The sequence below is a fragment of the Perna viridis genome, chromosome 9 (assembly GCF_037379345.1).
Source record: "Perna viridis isolate PV_CMFRI_1.1 ecotype Kerala chromosome 9, ASM3737934v1, whole genome shotgun sequence".
In the NCBI taxonomy this organism is placed as follows: domain Eukaryota; kingdom Metazoa; phylum Mollusca; class Bivalvia; order Mytilida; family Mytilidae; genus Perna; species Perna viridis.
In genome coordinates this window covers 20,301,980-20,321,009 of record NC_142453.1, presented here as the reverse complement: position 1 = coordinate 20,321,009, position 19,030 = coordinate 20,301,980, and the positions used below count along the sequence as shown (strand labels likewise).

Sequence of the window (19,030 nt, the reverse complement as noted above, 5' to 3'; positions counted from 1 at the left end):
AATGATATAACCAAATTCGAAGTAGTAAGATTTTGGTCAAGGGTATAACCATGTCAGAATGCAGCAGACACTTTTTGTCATAATGTTACAAGTATTCAGCGAACTGTTTCATTTTTTCTTTATCAAATTGACGATCGAGATACCAGTGTTAAAAATAATCGTGATCAGGATATCACAGTCTAACATTTTTTTATATCAAGGACAAGTTTCATATATTTTTAGCGGCAAAAACGGATGATTTTATCCTATAAAAAATAAAAAATGAAATATGAACACAAATTACAGCCAAACATAAATTTAAAATATTGATTTCAAGACTTAGAATCAGAGAATGAACAACAGACCGTGAGGAAATGCCAACTTTGAATCAGATAGCTCACTGTACCCGGTTCATCATTATTGCCCAGAATGACGCAACACGATGAATATGAAACCGAAACGCTCATTACTTCGGAAACAAAAGAATCAGCGTTTGCACATCTGTAATATTGTGGTTTTTTTTAAATTTACATGTAGGTGATGTATTTTTATTTTCGAACATAACACCGATTAAGGCATCTTGGTTTTCTTCAGCTTGATTAAGTATTATTTGTATTTTTAAGTGATGATTTCTGTTTTGGTTTTATTGGCCAATAATTATCATCACGTAATAATACCATATTATTATGCATATCTTGAAAAATGACTTACCGAGGACTTGTTAAAAAATATACAAAACAAAAATTGATCTCGATTTTAATTTTTTTTTTTACCGCCAGCACTATCAGGTGTGGGCAATATATGTTCTTTTTCTTGCGATCTGCTTTCAGAATTAGATATAGTTTCTTCCTTCTGTATTCAATCTCTAAGAGAATTGTTGACGTATCCCATAAGGTGCATAACTGATATTGTAGGTATTGTTCAGCCCATCTTGAAGGCCTTTATAAAAAATAAAACAAGCAACGATTAGACGCATCCCTCTAGGATTACAACCAAAACGGTGCACGTTTCCAAACTTTATGTGGTAGTTATATATGGTAGTTTGTCTTGTAGGAATAACGGAATACCGAAAAGAGGTCTTTCGGTATCCTCTTCTCTCACCAAATTGTTTTCATTGACCTGCATTGTAAATCTACGATTGTACTTTGAAGACCTTTGACAGTACTTTCCATCTCGCTATGGTTTTATTTGATTGAAGTGCTGTATTTGCGTCTGATATACACAGGCAAATACTTTTCACGTGAAATTCATGTTAATCGAGCTTCACGTGAAATTCACATGAAATTAACATGATTTTCATGTGAAATTCACTAAACACAAATTTCATGTGAACATTTCGTGTGAATTTCACGTGAAGGCTCCATTCACCCAAATTTCACGTGAACTCTGTCACTTAGTATATTTGCTCAATTCAGCTGAAAATCATGTGAAATTCGTGTGAAAATCATGTGAAATAATTTTGCCTGTGTACTTGATATCTCTAAGCTTCAGGCCTCCAAGGCTGCTATTCGTCAGTGCAGTGCTTCCATTTTAACTTTGGGGTTTTGGTCTTTAAGTGCCCTATGTGTACATTGGATCGACTTTCTTTTTATTGAAGAATCATGACTACCACTCTGACAGCTACTCACATTCAGACACCTTTTCAATAGTAATGATCTGTAAATTCAAGTTTAATATAACATTTGAGTCTTGACTTTCTTGTGTATCAATGATTTTTCTACTTTCGTCTAATAACTTAGATGCTTCAATGACATTGTTGTTTTTCGATTGGTCAACGTGTAAGGTCAAAAGTCAGGGTTCAACACTACTACTAATACATTTTCTAGAAAGTCCAAAGTCAAACTTCAATGCTTCTTTGGTGAGCACTTTTTGGAGTGTAACATGTGCATAGATTTAGCCCCGGATAACAAGACAGGTCTCTATGAACACTTATGGAAATTGATTTGAAAGAAAAAAATATGATATCTTGCAATGGCTATACTAGTCCCCTAACGACATACGTTCATGGATATTTCAACAACTATGCTATGTTCGGCTTTTGTCGGTTCAGTCTTTTCTATCCAAAATTCATTTTCATCGGACACCCATTTTATTTTCCTACATGTAGTAGAAAACAATCACATGACTTACTCAACATAGTGTTTGGATAGCATGATTCTTTTTACATGAAAAGATGTAAAGCATTCTACTATTTTGCATTAATTAGAGTAGGGGTAAAACGACCCTAATACACTAGGATATGTAGTTAAGTGAAATCGTGCGTTGTATGTATCGGGGAAAAGGTAACATGTAAACACCTCTTGTATTGAATTTCAAATATTTCCCGACAAAAGTTGACTACTTATTCACTGGACAAAAAAAATGCCCGTAAAATTGGTTGCATTTTCGTGCATTTTCAATGATTAAAAGAAAATAAGACAACGTATAATATTACAATGTATATCTAAATATTTTGTACTGAATAACAAAATTAAAATAAAAAAAAACACAACCTCGATCTTCCGTCACCACCCAACAAGCCCCGTGCAGGTCCGGGTGTTAAAAGAATAGGCCTGCAGCAGCGCTAAGCTTGTCGTAAAAGGCGACTAAATAGTGCTCAGAACCCTAGCCGGGGGCGAGGGCGTTTTGCCCACATAGCAACTGTGATGTGTGCCCCAGGTGGTGGAATAGGGTACCCCTGGCGTGTTACATGCAGTGATTGTCAGGCTATAATACGGAAAACCTGACCGCAAACCACAGTGGTGCATCGTGTTGGGAAAGATGCCACGTTCCTCGCACGTTAAAGAACCCTACTGTGGTAGGAACCATAGGGCTCCGCCACAGGAGGATAAATTGCCCGACCCTAACTACCTCTCCCTATTTCCAGTGGCAATCAAAATTTGTCGACCCCATGTGTCCCATCCCTTTTTCATTTCATCATCAGTTCATGTTCATTTTATCATCAATTTCATGTTCATCGTCTGAATATAGCTGAAATATTGCTGCTCGGACGTTAAACCCCAACAAACAAACAAACAAACTAACAGAAATTCTATTGTTAACCTCATCCCGCCCTTTTTGCTATAGGCTAAAAACCACTAATTCCACTTTCCATAGGCTTCTATGCTAATTTCACAATATTCAATGGCTTCTCTGGACTTTACCTTAACTTTAACCTGCAGAGCACTATATATCAGCATGATTCTACATATGTCAGCTCACAATCCTCAGAATGGCATGTGGGGTTAGCAGACTTGCAGTGCAGTACTGGTCACCGGAAGTGAAGGGTCTATAAATAGCATGGGAAATCCCAGTGTTTTCACAAGATAGGGGTATATTTAAAAATCATTATGGAGATTAGGCTTCACATCACAAGAAGCAAAATGCACCTATAAAATGTACAGAAATGTTTTTCCTTTCAGAAACTGTTTAAATTTTTTAAATAAGATGAGAACTTTTTTCACAGCACTATGAGGAACAGGGGTAATTTCTGCGTAGGACTATTTTTGCGTACGTTCCAAATGCTCATTGGTTGAATTGGTGGTCTGTAACCTATACCCCCATTTCTCCATTTCCTTGTTTTAGTTTCATATCGTACATGTCAATTTGCATTGCCTATTCCTGTTTTCTATTAATGTTATTTTTCAGTTATATTTAATTGCCGTCATTATGCATTCTTTGTAATCATTGTTTGTATGGTAGAGGACCTCCATAATGTTGTTATAACTTGCTTGTACATTTAATCAAATAGATATTATTATGTTTATAAAGTAAACTCGATTCGATCTGCAACATGATCTCAGCAAAATGAGATTTCAAGTCGCAAATTTTCACTTATTTAAACCTTAATTCAACTAAAATTGTACAACACGGAATCGTATCTGAACAATTTGTGCTTGAAGTAGATCATTTAAAATTTATGCATATTTATAAGCAATACTTCTAGCGTAGAAAACAGTAGCGAAATGTTAATGAGCAAGAAAAAAATATGTTTTACTTTTGTAATTGACTGATTTACCGTTAAGAATAAATTGTCATAATATGGCGCACGGATTTGCAAACAGTGCATGTGCTAAAGAAAAAAAAGCGTTAGATATGATACTACGTGTGAATATTGCTGTCGAAACTCTATATATTGCAAAAACCCCTAATTACAATGTAAGTTTCGTCTTCTTCAATATTACTGTAACATTTGCGCTAGAGTAGCATGCACATGGATTTTTTGTTCAATAATTTGTCCTCTTGCGATAAAAAAAAAACGCTAACGAAGGCTTTGATTTTCTTTAAATTAAAAAGTTCATATAGTTAATAAACATCACACTTCAGTGAACCGGTTAATATCGATCGTCGCGACATTTAAACTATTGCCAAGGTCGGGTATATAAACACGCCGGTGTAAACATCCGGTTTATTTCTGACAGGTTTGTTTTCGTTTCCCTTTTCTGTAGTTACGTTTGATATCTTCTTTTGTGTACTACTTTTTTAATTTCATGTGATTTAACATAATAATCGATGGTAAAGAAATCTAATATTCGTTCATGTTTGACACAATTAACTCCAAGCTTGTATTACGATGGCTTTATTGATTTTACGAATGAGCAGTTAAAATGCTATTTCAAGTATGCCAAATCGCGCCTTTATATCTATGTTTCAGGCGAATAAGTCTGTGGAACTCAGAATGATAATTAGATGCAATTCTTTTAGTTTTATCAAGCCATTGCGAGTTAAAACCCTTAAAAACATTACAGATAATGTAGTAAACGTTATAAAGCTTCAATAAACATTCCACTTGCTTCGGGTATAGACTAGTATTTATTCAAATTGATCTATAAATCAATATCTTTGAAAGAAATTAAGATGAAACTCATGAACATTTCAAACAGCAAACACTCAAGATAAAATTCCATGATGTACTCCAGTGCTATCGGCTACCAGTGGCGGATCCAGAAATTAAAAAAAGGAAAATGGGGCTTAACTCCAAGCTTCCCTAAAAATAACGTGAAAATTATTCATTAAATTTTCTTGTGTTGAGAATACTCGTATGCCAGATAAAAATATGTCTTCATTATTGATTGGACTATATTGATTTCTGAATGTTTTTATATCTTTGCACATAAAAAACCAAAAAAAAATGCAATGTTATTTGGGTCGTCCATAGTATTGGTAACATAGAGCTTATATTAGCACTTAGTGCCAATTTGCAATTTAAACTTTGTGTTTTTCAAGTAAGGGGAGAACGTAAAAAAAATTCATTCTTTTAAATGGTATTGTTCATCATCAGTGCCATATAATGGCTAAAATATATAAATATTTTAGGACCTTATCACATTAGCATAACATCTCGATGATATAATAAGTTTAGTAAAATGCCCGTTTAGTGTCTAAAAAAGTTAATCCAGCTTTAAATTATGCCTAACCTCAAACATTTATGCTTCGACTTAACTAAGGCTTGGTCTATTTACTTTAGGGTACACATGCATATTTTAGTCCAGACCAGGCATAAATATTTCAGGCTATGGATAATTTTTGTTAAAGCTAGGCATGACTTTTTATTGTAAACTTTAATACTGAACTAAAGTTACATGAAATACATTGGGTTTATTTGTAATTGTAAAATTTGGCAAACACATGTGATTACGCGACCTGAAACCTGCGTTTGTTACAGATTTCGCAAGAATGAAAAACATAACAGTAGTTTGGTGATAAAGAATAATCATGGATGACCGTGTGAAAGCTAAACTTGCCGTTATAACCACTGTACCCACAGGCAATGACGTCATCATTAGCTATGATCCTGAAGATAAGAATTATGTTATTAAAATCAGAGGTTAATATAGAGAGGATAATATTATTATGTTGCGTGGAGTACAATATTCCTTGTTTGGCAAGTTCCATCTGTACGTACAATGTGAACGTTCGAAATGCATTATCATTCACATATTGAGTGACTGACTTGCAAATACCTAATAGCTTTTCTCTTCTGTCTGAGGAATAATTTGATGAAAAGTTCATCGAAACACAAATTACATATTTTACATACACCAGAGAAAAGTATCCGAATGTGTAATTGTGTGGCGATCCGGAGCGGCAAGACTGCTACACTGCATTCTAAAAGGGTCAGTATTGGTGCTGTGTAAAACTTGATTATTTTGTATGGCCGGCACGCCCCACACACATGTACGGAATATATTTGTACGGGCTACCACACCTTCCATACCGACAGCTATATTGTACATGTTTAAAGTTGCAGTGCGACAATTTGTATATATTCAGTAGTAGCAAAAATTTCTTTTCTACAGACAAATTGAAAGAATCTGGGATTGCCGTTTGGGTAGAAACATATGAGCTAGGAGGAACTGCCAATGTCCTTAGTAAGGTTGGCCAAGCAGTTGTGGATGCTAAGGTATTATACTACTATTTAAGAAGAACGATTTATGTATACAGCTAAATTAATAATGCAGTCAATTATTTTCTATGCCTATGATTTTCTCAACTAGTCATATTTTAAATTCAACGGGAAAATTAAGATTTGGTTTGGAACAGACCAGTTAGTGTTGCTATAATTTAGTATGTACATGTAAGTTTCATAATGTGATTTCTTGGTTTAATACAGAGTGATGAGTTCAATGTTATAGAATTATTGCGTAAGGTTTTCCATATTGGCTTAGTTATTGGTCCGAGGCTAGCCATATTGGACTGAGGCATAGCGGAAGTCCAATATTTCTAGCAGAGATGACAAACCTTATTCACAACTACATGTGTATCGAAATTATATTACTACATTAATTATAATATAATAGTGTATACACAATTATGTTTTGTTTACTTTAACAAATTTATTTAACAGGTTTTCCTATTCCTAATTAGTGTAGACTCAGTAAAGTCAAAGTTATGCCAGGATCAACTTGCGCTTGCCTACGTCTCGAAGAAGGCTATACTTCCGGTCACCATTGATGACGAAAGTGATGTAACGAAAGAAATGGACAATGGCATGTAAGTCATACATTTAAGTCATTTCAATGTTTTTTTCTAAAGTTAATCTACAAATACCAAAAATGGTAAATCGCAGACGTAGTTGCTTTTTCTACTATTCACAGATGAACAGGTAAGACCATACACCTTAGTAAAACTGGCACTTGATTCCCAAATCGGTACTATAGAAAAAGGGGACATGTATGGTGAAACAGAACAAATGCGAACAAATATCTTTAAAAAAAAAAGCAAATACTTACAACCATTACCAAAAAGTCTTCAACACTTACCTTCGACAGCCTCTTTATCCGACAAGCAGGGGTGAATCCGGACAATTTGAAAAGCAACTAGCATCCTCCCTTTTCTAAGGAAGCCCAGTTTGCACCCTGTCTTTTCATGCTAGGACCTTATTTTCAATTTTGTGTTATTTTTACACATGAAAATGATAAATTTTCAAATAAAAGGAGGGATGCCAACCCCTTGTACCATCACCTTTTTACATACATGTAAAATACACGGCATCTGCAAAATAACAATTCGTTCCATACCAAAATCTTTTAGTAATGCAAAACATTATGATATATCACGTGCGAGGCTCATTTTTCGAAAAAAAATAAATGGTTGAAATGAAAAACAATCACTGGAGCGTAACAGTGAGTGCTTTGTGCCTTTCCTGCATATTCCCTTGATACAGTGCATAAGTTAATGTGTATGTATATCTCTGTCTGTTAAGGTCATCTGTCTTTGGTAAAACTTAAACCACTTCGAAGACTACTGTAGACTGTTTTATATGTCTTTTATTATTTAACGCTTTTCAAAAGATACAAGTAAAACTAATTAATTTTATTTTCTTGCAGGCGATTGCAATTAGCAGGATTCGAGTGGTCCTTTCTGGATCGCGAGATTTTAGAGGATGACCTACCAACCTTAGTTGACCGAGTAAAACACATGCTAGAGGATGTTCATGCTTCAAATAAAGGTAGCATAATGTAAATACAATATGACTTGCGGTACTCTATAGCTTAAACAAGTTTAATTGCTTAAGATATAAACGATCGAAATACATATAATTACAAACATTCTGAAGTTTTAATAATAAAAATAATGATAATAATTATGATAAAAATATAATGAATTATTTTATTATCTTTTAAAGGGTGGCGTCTCCTGACTGGACTGTATTATGAAATTGTGTTTTATCACTCAGTTATATTTCTATTTCTAGTTCAATTTTTTTTACTAATAGGTGCGCATCAAGAAATTTTGAAGAAGAGCATCCGGGCTATTAATGCATAATTATTTATTTATAAGTTAACAAACTTTCCAAAAACATAAATGTTCCGATACCCTGACCCACCCAACCTTTCCCTGACCGTTACTCATTGTAACATCTGGGATTAAGCCATACACTCGATCCAATATTGAGACGCCAATGCAAAAAAGTCCCTTATTTCTAAATTTGGAAATGGAAAAACGGTAAAAAAACAGCTAGAGAAATGTAATTTAAGAATTATTGAAGGAGGCACGGTGTAGCCCACTGGTAGACATGCGCATGCTTACAGCCAAGAAAGGATGGTCATAATTAATTTTTCAGATGAAGAAACAAAGAAAAAGTCAGAGGAAAAAAAACGTTACCTCAGATCTGCTAAATCACGTTCAAGAATTAAAGCTTCGAGAATACATCTTCAAGATGGAAAAGCTTACTGGTCTAATACATTTGGTGCTGTTGCTAAGTTAACCTGGGAAAGGTAACTTAATATCCTCAGGGTTTCCTTATACAAATACTACTTTAGTATTGACGTTTATGTCTCCCAATGGAACAATTAAATCCAAACTGCTCTTCGTACCCGCCTCACGAAATGGCGAGGTATTATGTGATATCTTCTGAAAATTTGCTTGTTCGTCTGTCTGTCCCCGACTGATTCCATATGATAACTTCAGACGATATTAAAGGATTTTTTTTTTTAACATTGTATGAAGATTTGTGAAAGGGGGTTCAGGCTATCAGCAGCCCATTTTTGCCAAAATATTGCACAGCACAATTTCCTAGAAAGAGAAGGATCCAACCTCTGGGACTTGTCCCTTTAACCCTGTAAATATAAAAGTTAACGCGCTTGTAAATTTACAATGAATTGAACATGCAAACAAAACAGCGTTGCTTATTTTTGTAGATATATATCTGTATCGCTTCTTTCCTCATAGTTTGGGAACAAATGTACATTTTCATTATATCGTACTGGTAAATGTTTTTTTTGGGGAATTACTTTGTCTCTTTTGTCTACCACAAAAAGATACCAATGTTTCATCATTTAAATAGTCATTCATTGCCAACTTTTTTAGACTAAAAGCCAAGCTTTTGGAAGATTTCAAACAGGATTTTGAGCAGACGTTTGGCGAAGAAGATACCGAATGGTTGATGGCTATATTACACAGGGAATTGATGGTGCAAGATGAACTCGTGCATTTCTCTAATTTTGTTGGTACAAAAAACAATATTAACCTAGATTTGTACTTTTTTCTTTTCTATTTTTTGAAATCTCCGTAGAATAATAAAATATATAAAAGATCGAAACAACTGAATGCATGCATATGCAGTAAAGCCTGAAATTGTGGCGACAGTTTTTCTTTGCTATTTTCGCGGTAAGACCAGTAAAGTAAAAACATAACTTTTGTCAATATTTTCCTGGAAGAACACCATATCATAATTTGAGGAAGTAATATTTTCAAATTTATTATCAGCGTTCCTTATAAATTTGTTCTGCAGTCTTATTTTAAAAATTGAATATTAAAATAAAAAACCTGTTTTTTTCTCTCACAAAATCGAGACCTGACAACACTTTATGTACCTACCTACCACAATATTTCTGTATCCATTTAAAATATATTCTTAGGCAGTCCCTTTATATTTTCCAGAGTTCTGTACCCTTGACGACAAGGTGTTACCTATCTGGTCGCGGATACAAGAGCAGGCTAGGGAAAGTTACGCAATGAGAGACGTCTTCAATATGGACTCAAGTGTCCGGGTGGATGCTATTGAAAATTTGGGTAGGAATTGGACCCCTTGTCTTATCTGATGAACGTTTGATGTTTAACACAAAGGTTAATAGAAGCTGCGTCCAGTTTCGTACTAACAAACTTTTTAAAATTCTAAAATTTCAAGCGATCCAATGGGGTGTACTTTCTAAGTTGACGAAGTAATGGAAGAAAATCCTCAATTTGAGATTGTTTATAAAACCGGGTCCTTCCATGCATTAACATTTATTTAGTAAATTGGGTTTAACCTTGTTTTAAAGTTTCGTTGAGTCTCTTGGAGTGTCTATTTTATATCAAAGAACGTATTTAGGTCATAATTTTTACATGTACTAATTGATTAATGTACTACTAATGTAGGTAAGAGCCATAATTCTTAAAGTCGGAGATATATTTGTATTGTATTCGATTTCACCAAAGCCTTTCAAGCTTTCCTTTGAAGCTAAATGAAATCAGTCCAATTTAGTTTGACGCTTACATGAGATTGATGTGAAATGGTGAATACAAACGTCCTAATGATTTGTAAGAGTTGTGTCCCTTACCTTAGGTCTGCCTCCTTAAAGACTTTAAAGTACTTTATATGTATTCAGGTAAATTCAAAAGTTTAACTGTCATTGGTGCTTTGAGGGATCTACTTACTGACAAAGATGTCAATGTAGCTGCAGTGGCGGTTATCTCCCTTGCTAGAACTAATGCTCAAGACATAGAAACGATTGTGGCTCTACGGAAATGTCTGAGAGCGAAGGACAGGATTGTGCGGGAAGCAGCGTGTCTTGCCCTTGGACATCTAGGAGTTGAGGACGCCATTGAAGAACTAGTTAATCTTTGGTAAGCTTTTTAGTGGACAATCGGTGCAATGTTTTACAGAACAACCACCTGTCCGAGAACAGATTTAAATCCGGCTCTTTTAGAACTGTCTGAAGGGCTGGCTCTTGAAATGTCCTATAACTGTTCTGAATCTGGCAATGAACTGTACTTTAGATAGTTTAGGACTATTTTGTGAGAGATTAAAACATATCTCATTTATGTAGGGGCTTGTGAAAAACTAATGGGGGTGTTTAGAATGACCGTTCATGTTAGGCCCATAATCTGCAATTGGCTGTCTTTCATCGTTTGATATGGTTGTCAACTTTATTAGCGACACATTTCCCGTTTCCACTTTCTTTTTCTATATTCATTGTGCAGCCTTTGTTAAAAGTTGCAATATTATTTTTTATTTGCCTTAATATAAATAATTCATATGTCATCTCAATCAACCATAGATTGGACGGCACTGGAAGCATTCTCAAGGGAAAACTCATTTTAACATCGAGAAACTAGTTTTATTACATTGCTCATATATTGAATACACTTAAGTATAAGTGCATATAAGAAACAGGCAAAATGGGAAAAATCAGAAACATGCATGTCAAAACCCTACCGATCTGACAATAAATTTATCACTCAAAGATGCTTTCTCTATTTGAAAAGACTATTATTTGATTTCTGCATCACTGGCTTTGCTCAGAAATGTTTAGAAATGTTATAAAATGAGGTTTCTGACAGAGTTAACTGCCCTTGAAATGTTCATTTCCAGTGTGTTTCAGTGAAGTTGTGACCCAATGGTGCAGCATGATATGGAAAATCTTGTCTGTTTTCTTTGATTCCGATGGTGAAAATAGTCAAATTAAACTCAAAATGGTGGGTTTTTCATACTACCATGTTTAACCCACTGCCTGATTCTTACAGATACTGACGCTTACATGTAATATAGAATGAAAATGTGCGATGAGCGTAATTCTGTAGTTAATTAATAATCCGTTTTGTTGCTATATTTTCAGGAGGAATGATATTATCTCTAACGTAAGAGAGGCAGCACTAGTAGCTTTGAACAAAATAGGGGGACCGAAAGCCTGTGAAGCCATCCGGGTCACTCAAGTGCTTGAAAACGAGATCCGTAGCATGAAATCAGCGTAAAGTTTCGATGATAGGAATATTTTTTGCTTAACCATTTGCTTGATATTATTTAAAAGATTTTCTTATACTCTATATCAAGTTTCGATCACTGGCGTAAACTGATGAAATCTAATTACATTGTAAATGACAAGTACTTTACGATAACAGAGCAATATTATGGTCTTCATGATAGTTATTTTTAGTAGTTTGTCTACTTGATATTGTCCTAATACATACTGAAATTTGATTTGACAATGTCAAGAAAATTTGTCTTCTGAAAAAAAAAACTTGTGAAGAGAGATACGAAGTACAGTGGATGTGAAACATCCTTAAAGATAGTGATCGCCGTCCGTCCAATTGCTTGCTTTTTACTATGTTACTGCATGTGTCTAATTTACTTTACTCAATAAAAATTGTTGATCCATTTTAAAGAAATTTTGTAGTGTTTAGTAAATGGGGGTAAGGCCATTGACGACAATGAACATATCAAACAAACGATGAATTTCTTAAGCTATTCTTCACCGTCTTATATTCCGCGCTCAGTTCTAAAGGTACATGTATATGACCCAAAAAAACTTCCAGTGTGTTTTTGTCTTGATTTGCTTTTGTTTGTATGGTTTTATTTTTTGTGTTTTGTTTTCTTTCTGTTAAACAATCAAAACGATTTTTTAACACCTACAAAGAAACAAAAGTATATGAGCAACCCCGGAATCCACTTAAACCTAGGAGGATGGACCAAGTGCACCGGTAGGGTAAGCGACTTCTGTTTTTCTAAAACACCCACTAAGTCGTTCATAAAATGTCACTTCCAGGGTAGACGAAAGAGAAATGGAAAACTATGACACGGTGAACAAATTGGTTCTGAAGGTGCATGCAGATGGATACAACATAACGATCCACGAGTTCATGATGACGACTAAAATAACATTGTAGCTAAATAACCTTGTTCCTGAAGCCTAATTGTGATAAGTCAGGTACGCTACAAGAAGTCAATGTTGTTAAGGCAAGCTCTGGCATACTGAAAAGTTAAGGATTAGATAAGAAGTCATTGGAGTTAAATTCGTATGTTTGTCTTCCATGTACCGTTTTTGTTATAGTTCCTTCTAGGAGTAATCCTAGTCACTTCATTATTTTTTTAAATCCTTGGTTGAAATGAATGATCATGTAAATTTAAAATATTTTAAGTATCAGGTGGCTCCAAGACTAGAAGTGTTCTTTAACACTCCGTTGTTATATATTGAAGTTCATATTTGATTTATAAAGCGTTTTTTTTTCTACCAAAAATCTAAATTTTCTACATATTTGAGAAAATTCCACATTAGTATTAAAAAAAAACACTTAGTTGTCCACTGTTTTACTTGTGACATTGTTACATTGTAGACTATAGGCTTACTTTCAAATACAAGTGAAATACAAGTACATGTACGTGTGTTTACGAAGGTATATACGATTAATGCAGTGCGCATGAGCACTTGATTGCCATTTTTTCGCTACATTTAAAAAAAATCAACTCCGAATTGGAAAACAAGTTTTTTTGCATTGTTATTGATAATCAATAAAATCGTTAGTTGTTCGAATATGTTTTAATTGTAATAAGAATGGTTACGATCAATCATTTGCGTATGAGTTATTAGATTCTTGGAAACAGCAAAGTTACATTTGTATTTTCTAAGAACCGTTTCTTTTTTATTTTCAATTACGTATATTAGTGAACGACATAGCCTACTGTTCTTGATAGGAACGTATTTTTTTTTATTAAATACATCACCATATTTTATTTTCTCTTTTATTAATTAAGAAATAAATCACGGAAGCTCAATTTTATCACTATTTTACAACGAGCTAGCCAATTATTTCGTATTGTTGAACCCCGATGTGTATCGAGGGGTTAAATAACGACACAATTAACCAGCCCGTGGTAAAAAATAATGATCGAGTTTTCGTGATTTGATTCTACTCGAATAGGACAAGATTCTTCATATTTTCTAATAGACGGAGCCTTTGAGTTGCAAAAAACGTATGTCTTGTGCTTATCACTTCTGAGGCCTAAAAAGCTGTCTAAATAACATTTAATGGATTTTATCTTCAAAATCTATGTGAAGATAGATGAATAGATATATTGATATATTGGTTATTACTGTATTGGTATTAGGGAGGAGTGATCAAGGGAACCAAGGTTATAGCGGTAATCAAAAGAATGTAATCCAGGGACAAAGATTAGACATGGACAACAGACATACGAAGAACATAAAATAACTAAAATCATAAATACAAAGTAACAAAAGCAAATGAGCAACTGATTTATTTCAGTATGCCTTTCAGAAAAATAATATTTGATCAATAAAATAAACCAAGCCTTTATTCTGCAACGGCACGCCTAGCTAGTTTTGTTAGTATTTAAGCTGAAATTTTGTCACTCTACTACAGCTTGCATTCCACCTGCTAAGGGATAGGCCGTAAATAACACTAAAAACTTTTTAACATGGCTTAACCGATGTGTCCAACCCTAGATCTTCCGAACATGACAAAGCATATAGATTACCAAACATTTAAGCATTCCTACGATTCAGGCTCATCAAAGGTGTCTGGTGTGGTAACGGAGCGAATCCCGAGGGATTGTATGCGTCTTTTAACATGAACTTGAATCCCTTTAAGAATTTGCCGCGTATAAAAGATTGGGTATTTAATACAAACATTAAAATTTCCGCAATCCATGCAACCAATTCAAGCGGAGGACAGCTACAAGAAAGACCATTTGATGTATTAAAGGATATTTTAGACTTGAAACAGATTGTTAATGATTTTTATACTATTATTACAAGTTTCATGGACAGAATTAGAGAACACGTAGAAGAATCCGTGATACAATTACTAACTGAACTTAGAATGTACTATCATTTTTGAATACAACTGATGACTTTCTTGCACAGAGAGACTTCCGTATAGCAAAAGTGACAAAATTACTATGGCAAACATTTAAGGGTACTGTGATAAATATCGTAAATAAACTATCATATAATATAGAGTTTGACATTCATACGTTGGTACATGAAATGAAAGAGTACTTACAAACTAAGGCTAAAGATATTAGCCGAAAGATACCCGATATGATCAGGACAATCCAAGATGAACTACTAAACATTTAAATGCAAGATAAAGGATTCGGGATTAACTTTTCGGTAGACATTAATCTAATAGGACTTAGTTTTGGACAGGCAGACGTAGAATTAGTATATTCACTTGATAGGGTGGACCAGTGCAGCAAGTTTCAAAAAGTATACAACATTCTTCAAGGACAGAAATCATTGCGGCTTTTTTATGAAAGCACGATCATCCTCTTTACTGAGCATGGCCTCATCTCCTGTATGAATACAACTTTGTGGTTCACTTCAAAGCACAAGTAGCAGTCTTGGGAATAAAAGTATCAAGTGATATATTAATTACACCTAGTATGATGATGTTTCAAATAGAAAGCAATATTTGGGGCTTGTTTTTTGCACGAATCAATTTTGAGGCCTCACTTGGAAAAGGCTGGTATGCGTTGGAATATGGAGTTAAAGGTGATTTTTTAGTAAAAGAGGAAGAAAACAATTTCAGTGGAAGTTATCTGGATGGGCTCCGTTCTTTGTCAAAGGAGATTGCAAACGCTGCTAACAAAAGTTTAGAAATGGCAAAAGGTGTGTTGAAATCTGTTACAAATGGACTAGTATCGGATAGAAGCTATCTCTCCATTGCCCAGGACAAGTTACGTAGCGCTAACTCTGCCTTTGACTGGGCGATTATATCGTTAAATGTTGCCAAACCCACTTGGAAAAAGCAAAATATCCTTTGAATGACGCCTTAAAACGACTACAGGATACACAAAGAAAAGTAGATAATGTATGCAGGATCAGGTCGTGTTCGGGGATTTGCATTCCCGGAGTGAGGTTTAGATGGTGCGGTGGTTGGATTAAATATCCCTGGTTTAGCTGGTCAAGTTGTTCGTTAAGAATTCCTGATATTCCGTGTCAATTAGCAAACGCAGCATGTCGTATCTTACGAGGAAAAGCATACGATGCGTTAGAAGCTGCGAAATAGGTAGTTCGAATCTTTATGGTCCGGTTTGAAATTGCACAAGCAGCAGTAACAGTCTCACAATACTTTGTTAACACAACACGGCTAGTACTCATTGTTGCAGATGGAGTTCTCGAAGTAGCCAAGTTCGGCCTGGATACCGCCGAATTAGCATTAGATTGATTGATTGATTGATTGTTGGGGTTAAACGTCCGAGGAGCAATATCTCAGCTATAGTTAGACAATGAACATAAAAGGGATGATAAAATGAATATGAAATGATGAAATAAAAAAAGGATGGGACACAAGGACAATAGGGTCGACAAATTTTGATTGACACTAGAAAAAGGGAGGGATGGGTAAGGTCGGGCAATTTAGCCTCCTGTGGCGGAGCGCAAAAGTTCCTACTCCTATCGAATACCACAACAGGGTTCTTTAAAGTGCGAAGAACGGGGCATTTTTCCCAACACGGTGCACCACTATGGTTTGCGGTCAGGTTTTCCGTATTATAGCCTGACAACCCCAGCATGTAACACGCCAGGGGTGCCTCATTCCACCACCTGGGGCACACATCCCAGTTGCTCTGTGGGCAGAGCGCCTAGCCCCGGCTAGGTTTCTGAGCATTATTAGTCGCTTTTTACGACAAGCTTAGCGCTGCTGCAGGCCTATTCTTTTAACACCCTGACCTGCACTAGAAGTCGCCAAATCGGCAATTGATGTTATTAAATTTCTGCTGAAAGCAGCACTTTATGTATTTGATCTAATAATCCAATATGGTCTGCAAAGTTTAATAGACGTTTGAAAATCTTTTTTCTAAATAGCATTAAATTATGTGACGAAGTTGTTTTTAACTTTTTCTTCAGAATGTCAGCCTTGTTCGTATTTTGACGGAAGAGTGTGTGTTCTGTGTGAAAGGGGATACTATCAACATCTGAAAAATAAGCTTAATTGTATTAAGTGTGACATTGGCCACACCACAAGAAGTATAGGAGCAGAACAGAAAGAAGAATGCTATGGTACATTTTACCACATTGAAAATGTCATTTCTGTGCCAGTCAATTCTGTAGATAAAAGAAAGTCCGCATGTTTTATATAAGTACTTTACTAGGACTTTAATTCTTCATACTTTAGACAAGACAGGGACTTTAAAGGCATATAAAAAGAATGAAATCAGCTTTCGACGGGAACAATTTCTTATAAATAATAAACCTATGTTTTGAAGATTAGTGTTGCTTTACCTAGTAAAACTATTGTTTTGAAATTACAATCATATACTTTCGCATTTGGTATTCTTTCCTTGCTATTCAGGCATTAAAAATTAAGGGTTACATGAATTAAAAATGGTTTTCTTTAATGGTATTTAAATATATTTCTGTAATTTGGTAATCTTTTGATGAAAAGGAAAAGTATTTAAATTTCATTTTGATGTTTGAATTGTAATGTATACGCTTCACCGATGTTAACATCTTGTAAAGTTATTTGTTTTCTTCTTTTCATTTCTTAATTCATTCATTTTTTACAGAGGAGGATTTACGTACTGACATAATAGTAGCAGTTGTAATCGGTGGAATAACTGGTATTGCTCTCATTGTTTTAGCTGGTGTATACCTCCTAAAAGTGACAAAATCAGCTTAAGTCGTGTAAGGGAGTAATATGTTCATTTAAGAAATGAAAAAATCGTTTACAACATTTACTGTTTAATAATACAAAAACAAATATCAATTTTTATTCAGAATAGGGGAATAAAGTTCAATCTCTAAAAATAAATTTCATATTAATTTTTGATTTAACAAGTCAAAATATTGACTGTATATGTCAAATGATAACATCCTTATTTTTTTGTTAATTAAACAATACGTTTCTGTCATACCATTGACATATTAAAAAAAGAACCATTTAAATTTTCTAAATCAATAATGATTTCTAAGTGTTTTTCGATGAATACCCATTGAATTTCCGAGAGTATTTTGAGTGTATTGTGGGTTCGTTTGATGTCATTTTTATACATTATCTTTGTGTTTTTTCTATGAGAAAAGAATCTGTGAAAATAAAGATTTGATGCAGTTTTTTACTTTATATTTTTCTTTTGAAAAAATAATTTAATAAATTATGTTGTTTACCGCGTAAGAAACCTGAAGGCGCTTTCTATCAAACTTTACAGAAGTTTTGTCCAAAAATGGGATTTTCAACCCTATGTACCCTCCACCCGGATATACCACTACATAGCAAACATGCAGACTATTCGCAACAGGAACGGCAACAGTTTTTCGCGTAAATCTAACAATATTCTCTCATGGACTTGTAGGCATGTTGAAATTGAAAATCTTGGTTACATTGATATTCTGACAGATTTAGAGCTGATGAACGCACAGTGTACTTAATTTTAAGTGAGGGTTGTGATTTGGGGTAACGTTCTAATTCATATTTCGATTTATTTTTTTTCCGATTGCAATAGATTATTTCAAACATTCAAAACTATTCATTAGCAAGACAGGATTACACAATAGCCTAAATATTACTACACAGCGGTAACTAATCTCCTAAAAAGTGATCATTTGTTGTCCGACTTCATTATTGAATTACTTATGACTCTATTGTAAAACATTGTCTGTGTATGTTGTTCACACTACATGATAGAAAAAAGTTTGGAACATAAATGAATGTTATATGAAAAAATTGCGACCGCTTAAAGTGTGCAGATATATGTATGTGTATGTAATTGTTCTTTCATGATTTCGTCTCAATGTATTAAATTAATGCAGTATTCCTTCTGCAATTCTTAAGCAATGGAAACATAGTTCTTATAGGTAAGAAAATGTTAGTAAGTCAGTCCAGGACCAGCGCCACAAAAGTTTAAAGTTACTTAAACCTGAGATAATTCTGAACTGTTTGTGGCATCATCAATTTTAAAGCTTTGACTAAATTCCCTTCTTACTTAGGTTACTGCTTATTACAAGCACAAATATATATAGGTAAATTTGTACGGATACTTTATATTTCTCAATTTTTCCAAGATTAAACCAGATTGTAATTTTCAACGGAACATCTTCATATCAGCACATGATTCATTATAAATTCTGGA

At 34.4% G+C, this 19,030-nt stretch overlaps 1 protein-coding gene across 2 annotated transcripts; it reads left to right on the top strand.

Moving 5' to 3' along the window:
* Positions 1-4,319: 4,319 nt before the first annotated feature.
* On the top strand, positions 4,320-12,330 carry LOC148607253 (uncharacterized). 2 transcript variants are annotated; one of them, XM_088545826.1, is made up of 10 exons: positions 4,320-4,379; positions 5,624-5,785; positions 6,258-6,361; positions 6,806-6,951; positions 7,788-7,909; positions 8,525-8,678; positions 9,271-9,410; positions 9,844-9,975; positions 10,551-10,788; positions 11,781-12,330. In XM_088545826.1, exons 2-10 carry the CDS (start codon positions 5,674-5,676, stop codon positions 11,914-11,916), a joined length of 1,284 nt encoding a protein of 427 aa, XP_088401952.1. In that variant the 5' UTR covers positions 4,320-4,379; positions 5,624-5,673; the 3' UTR covers positions 11,917-12,330. The 2 variants fall into 2 exon arrangements, with proteins under 2 accessions (XP_088401952.1, XP_088401953.1); XM_088545827.1 differs by lacking the exon at positions 4,320-4,379 and adding an exon at positions 4,452-4,473.
* Positions 12,331-19,030: the final 6,700 nt, after the last annotated feature.

Excerpts from the sequence above, each read along its gene's own strand:
- LOC148607253 (XM_088545826.1), top strand. The coding sequence starts at position 5,674 with ATGGATGACCGTGTGAAAGCTAAACTTGCCGTTATAACCACTGTACCC. Across the intron at positions 5,786-6,257 it reads TTATGTTATTAAAATCAGAG|ACAAATTGAAAGAATCTGGG; the intron begins GTTAATATAGAG and ends TCTTTTCTACAG. Across the intron at positions 7,910-8,524 it reads TGTTCATGCTTCAAATAAAG|ATGAAGAAACAAAGAAAAAG; the intron begins GTAGCATAATGT and ends TTAATTTTTCAG.